The 4,829-nt window shown below is 48.3% G+C and overlaps 1 protein-coding gene across 1 annotated transcript; it reads right to left on the bottom strand.

The window, feature by feature from the left end:
- Positions 1 to 3,034: 3,034 nt before the first annotated feature.
- On the bottom strand, positions 3,035 to 4,261 carry s1pr4 (sphingosine-1-phosphate receptor 4). Its single transcript, XM_036522781.1, has one exon. The coding sequence runs from the start codon at positions 4,259 to 4,261 to the stop codon at positions 3,089 to 3,091; it is 1,173 nt and encodes a 390-aa protein (XP_036378674.1). The 3' UTR covers positions 3,035 to 3,088.
- Positions 4,262 to 4,829: the final 568 nt, after the last annotated feature.

Genomic DNA, 4,829 nt, shown 5'->3' with positions numbered 1-4,829 from the left:
AGGTAGGAAGGGAGGCTTTCCCTTTCTTTCAGCAGGGGCCTGGCGTCATACAGTACATCATTAGCTGTCTGTTTCAACACCTGAGGGTGACGAACAGCAATTAGAGAGGGCACAGCCTTGTCTGCACGCAATGGCTATTAACCCACTGCACTTCAATTAGAGCAGAGAGAGGGCTTTTTGTGAGAGCGATGCCTCTCATGGATCAGTCCCTGACATGTCAGATATGAGAAGACAAATAACTTGGCTGTCAGCTAATAAACCCTGGAATTTGTCCTTGCTTTTTCATCATGTAGCGGACCTGGAGATTTGCCAGGGCTTACTCTGAGGGACCTATCCCCGTCGTGGTAAAAATGCAGGAATTCCAGGCAAAAATATCACCCTTGCAACCACTTGTTTGTCACAAATGCAAAACACACAGACGTGAGTTCAAATAGGTGTGCGGATGAGTGTTTTCCGGCCCACGTACTGCATCTCAGATAATGCATTAATTTAATGAGCTTCTAAGATTAGACGCATAATCCCTGTGTTTACCAGTCTGTCCTTGGCCCATCAGAGGAGCAGAGATTGATCAATAGGTTTTCTGTGGCCTTTCTGAAGGACGTTTCATTAACCTACGGCCTTTCTCCCGAAATCTTATACCAAAGACACGCAGGTTGAAGCTGCCATACGTCACCTCTTCATCACCTCCATCAGTGTAAGCACATTATTCAGAGAGAGTCCATCTTTTCCCTGTCGTCTCAGAGGTATTGATCATCCGCAGGGGCAGAGAAATAAAACTTCAATCACCCCATGCCTCATTTGCTTCCTAGAGCCAACCACGGATGCGTGTGTGAAGCACATCAGCACTGGCAATGGGTGAGTCCTGTCAATCCTGGTCATGTGATCAACCTCACATCTTTCAGTACAGGGCTCTGTCAGGTAAGTAAGGAATCCGCTGGGACTGATGACAAATAAGGTTGCCAGGTAACTCCTGCTGTTGCGCTTTATTGACTTTAAGTGACACCTCCACCCTGTCTTTAACCTTCTTTTTCTTAGCATCCTTTCAAATGAGTGTCTGTCTAAAGCTTGGAATGAGATGTTGACACTCAGAGGCTGGGCAACAGGTGTGCAGAATACACAGTACATATCCGGACCTGAGGTTTTATGTTCTCTCGCTGCTTTCCATTTATCAATAAGCCAGCATGCTAGAGAGAGGTAAAGAGGTCACGCTGGTGGGGTTATGTAGCAAACCTGCAGGTGCCCCTACAGTCACCCCGGTATGCCGCTGCGGCAGGAAGTGATTGAGTGGGTGCTCGGGAGTGAGACGTAATTGACGTTGGGTATAACCCAAGTCAAAGAATGAGTCACCTGAGGAGAGAAGGCGCAGGCGGGCAACGAGGCTTCTCCACAAAGATGCCTTTGTTCCCGACTGCATGAGAATGTGAAGGGCGGGCTACATCACTGCGTCGAAGGACTCAGGCTGCTGAGGGGGAACCCCCCTGCCTTCTGCCTCTTCTGTCCCCGAGGTTTTCCTTTCAGTTAGGCACTTCCAATGACAGAATTAATCGAATATCAACTGTGCACCCTGTGGGGAGACAGTCTCGAGTTTCTGGAGCGCAGTATAAACACGAATGTGATCTCCCTTTAGAGCAACAATAAGGTCTAAAATTACTGTGAACTGGAGCAGACAAAAAGGAGTAGCGTTTGCATTGAAAAGAAGAACGTGTCAGGTACGATCAGAAGTGCCAAAAATTACTCTTTTACTTTAATGTGCATTACTGTTTTTGAATCACAAACCACTGAGTTGTTAGAGAGAGATATTCATGCATACATGAGGTTATGTTGCTATCTGGAACTCGCTGGGCATTTATTTTCAGTTCACAGTACACTATTGACATGTGTTATGCAACCACTGATGTGTATGTGACTTGTCTTGCAAACATGCTATACATGCATTTAAATGTTAGAACAGGATACTGTGCTCTGTTTAACATGCTATTGTGCCTGCCTCAGTATAATAAGGGCCTCTAATTCACCTAAAGTTCACCCAAGGGCTATAGGGCCATGATTCTCTGGAGGGTAGTTCCAATTTTAAAAGGGCACGGCTTAGCAATGGTCAGTCTGGCAGGAAAGGAGACTCAGGCTCCCCTAGCCCCCCCGCACCCCCCATCCGTTCTGTCCCCCCCCACTCGTTCTGTCCCCCCGTGCACGTGCCTGCTCGTACACAGTCCACTGGTGTCACACACATTGTGAAAGCCAGACACACTCCATCTTGTGGCTGATGACTGTAACTGCCTACAGAGAACTTGCAAGTCATGAAATCGGAATCTTGTGGACATGGAAACGCATGTGTTTTAGTGGTGTTTAGACAAGCACCTCAATGTAGTGTCTCCAGAAGAAACAGAATCACGGAAATTGTATTAATGCAGCATAATTCTGATGTATTTAAAATACAGTTTATTAGAATGGTAAAAATGGCAGTATATTTAAGTAAAAGTAACACAATAAAACATCATTCAGTTTCTTTGAGAATATGTATGTTTACAATCATAATGCTCTTAAACTACAACGAGTGTAATTTAATATGACAATAATATGTTATGAAGATACTGTAGAACAGATGAAGATGAAGATACAAGATGAAATAAATTCCTTCTAGACACCAGTCTGATTTTTGCACGTTATTGCACATTTCAAGAATTCTGACCAATCAACATCCACTGAGATCCCAGCATTGCATACCAGACACTAAATACATGCAAGCATCCTTTCTAAACTAGGTACAGTATACATGCTTTGTCCACATTATCATGTTTACAATTTTTATCACCCACAAACGATTGGTCAGAAATCCAAATCACATTGAGAGGAGATTATGCTCATTCGATCTGATAGGGTTTCATTACATGCACTTGACCTTACGTCTGTGGCTCTAAACAGCGTATCTGCAGTGATCTATTGAAGCGTCCACTTGTATCTCTGTGGCAGAGAATGTCAGAGCGGAGGAAAGGAAGAGAGGCTTCACACTCCACGTAACTGGAGGTTTGGGGTGGAGTTGGAGGTAAATGGCCGCCGCGGCGGTTGGGGCCACGCCCCTGAGCTCCGTGGTCTAGTCGACTGACACAGAGAGGCAGGAGGTGGTGGAGCTGAGGCGGGGCTTCTTGGCCTTGCGGACAGGCGGGGGGCTGAGGCTCATGCTCCTGACCCGGCTGAAGCTGTTGCGCAGGCTGTTCTGCCGGTGCGAGCCCCCAGAGGTGCTGCTCGTCTCCTTGGACATGAAGGTGGCGGGGTCGAGGAGCCCGGCCTTCAGGCAGCAGCAGCACAGCAGGCTGGCGATGGCCCGGCGCAGCTCCGCACTGCCGTAGGCGTAGATTATGGGGTTGATGGCCGAGTTGAGAACCGCCAGGGTGATGAACCAGTTGGCGCTGTTGAGCGGGCTGCAGGTGCGGGACTGGCAGAAGAAGTCCACCAGCAGCAGGAAGAAGAGGGGCCCCCAGCACACAACGAAAGCCATCACGATGCTGACGACTGTTTTCAAGAGCCGCAGGGAGCGCTGCCGACTGCGCGTAGAGCCGACATCTGTGCTGCTTCTCACGTGCCAGTAGATGGCGCCATAGAGCACGCCAATCATTATCAGGATCAGGCAGAAAATGACCAGGGAGAAGAGGATGTAACTCTTGGAGTAGAGCGGTAGGAGGGTGGAACAGCTGCCCAGCTGGCAGATGCAGTTCCAGCCCAGCAGGGGGAGAAAGCCGATCACAAATGCCATTAGCCAGCAGAGGGCCACGAGGCTGTAGATGCGGAAAGTCTTCCTGCCAGTCTTCTGGTGCACAGGCTTCATCATGGTGGTGTACCTCTCCACGGCAATCAGGAGCAGGCTGAAGATGGAGGCGGCCAGAGCCACGAACAGCACCCCTTCGCGGAACAGCCACTGGATGGGGCTGAGCTGGAAGGTCTTGCTGCCGGACATGCACAGGTTGACCACGTAGGCCATGCCGGCCAGCAGGTCGCTGAGGGTGATATTGGCGATGCAGATGTACACCCAGCGGGAGCGCAGGCGGATGCGGAAGAGCACGGCCAGCAGCACCAGGAGGTTCTCCAGGATGATGCAGACGCTGACGAAGAGGAAGCTGGCCTTGGCGGCGCTGATGCCGCTGCGCGCCACCGGGCGGTTCTGCAGGCGGCCCGTCTGGTTGTAATGCCCCAGGACCACGCTGTTGTTTCCCGAACCGTACAGGTGGGGGCAGGAGCTCGAGGAGCTCATAGTGTGCAGAACCTCCATGGTGGCGGGACACAGGCAAATGTGAAACTCCTGGTGGGTTAGGTGTCTGGAATTAATCACACTCCACTCCTGATCCTGAGCTTGCAGAGTCCTGATCAATTGAGCTCTCACAACACACCTGCAACAGACAGTGATCAGTGTGAAAATGTTAACATTACTCTGGTATTCTTTGGATTTATTCATCTATCTGTCTGTCTGTTTTTGCTTGGCAAGTTAGAGAAAATAAGATTATCTAAAAAGTGACATGCAATGCAAACAATCAAACACATATGTGTAAAAAAGACCATATTAGAAAAACAACTTTATAATTCTTGGTAGGAGAGAGTGTCCCCTGTATTAAATCAATATTTGTCCTTCACTTTGATTCACAGGTAAGTCTATGTGTTACTTTTTTATTCACAGCCACAACTTGGCAAATTCAGCGATCAGCTGAATGGAAAAAAAAGGATTCTATTGAAAGAAGGAAAGATCGCATGTATTAGAAATTCAAAGTTATAGACAAATGTTGATTGAAACTACAAGAGTGTGTCATCATTACTCATTCTTGCGGCCCTTTAAATGTTTCACA

Source organism: Megalops cyprinoides, chromosome 2, assembly GCF_013368585.1.
Source record: "Megalops cyprinoides isolate fMegCyp1 chromosome 2, fMegCyp1.pri, whole genome shotgun sequence".
Lineage (NCBI taxonomy): Eukaryota > Metazoa > Chordata > Actinopteri > Elopiformes > Megalopidae > Megalops > Megalops cyprinoides.
The sequence above is the reverse complement of the archived record's forward strand: the minus strand, read 5'-3'. Positions and strand labels throughout refer to the sequence as shown.

Excerpts from the sequence above, each read along its gene's own strand:
- s1pr4 (XM_036522781.1), bottom strand. The coding sequence starts at position 4,261 with ATGGAGGTTCTGCACACTATGAGCTCCTCGAGCTCCTGCCCCCACCTG.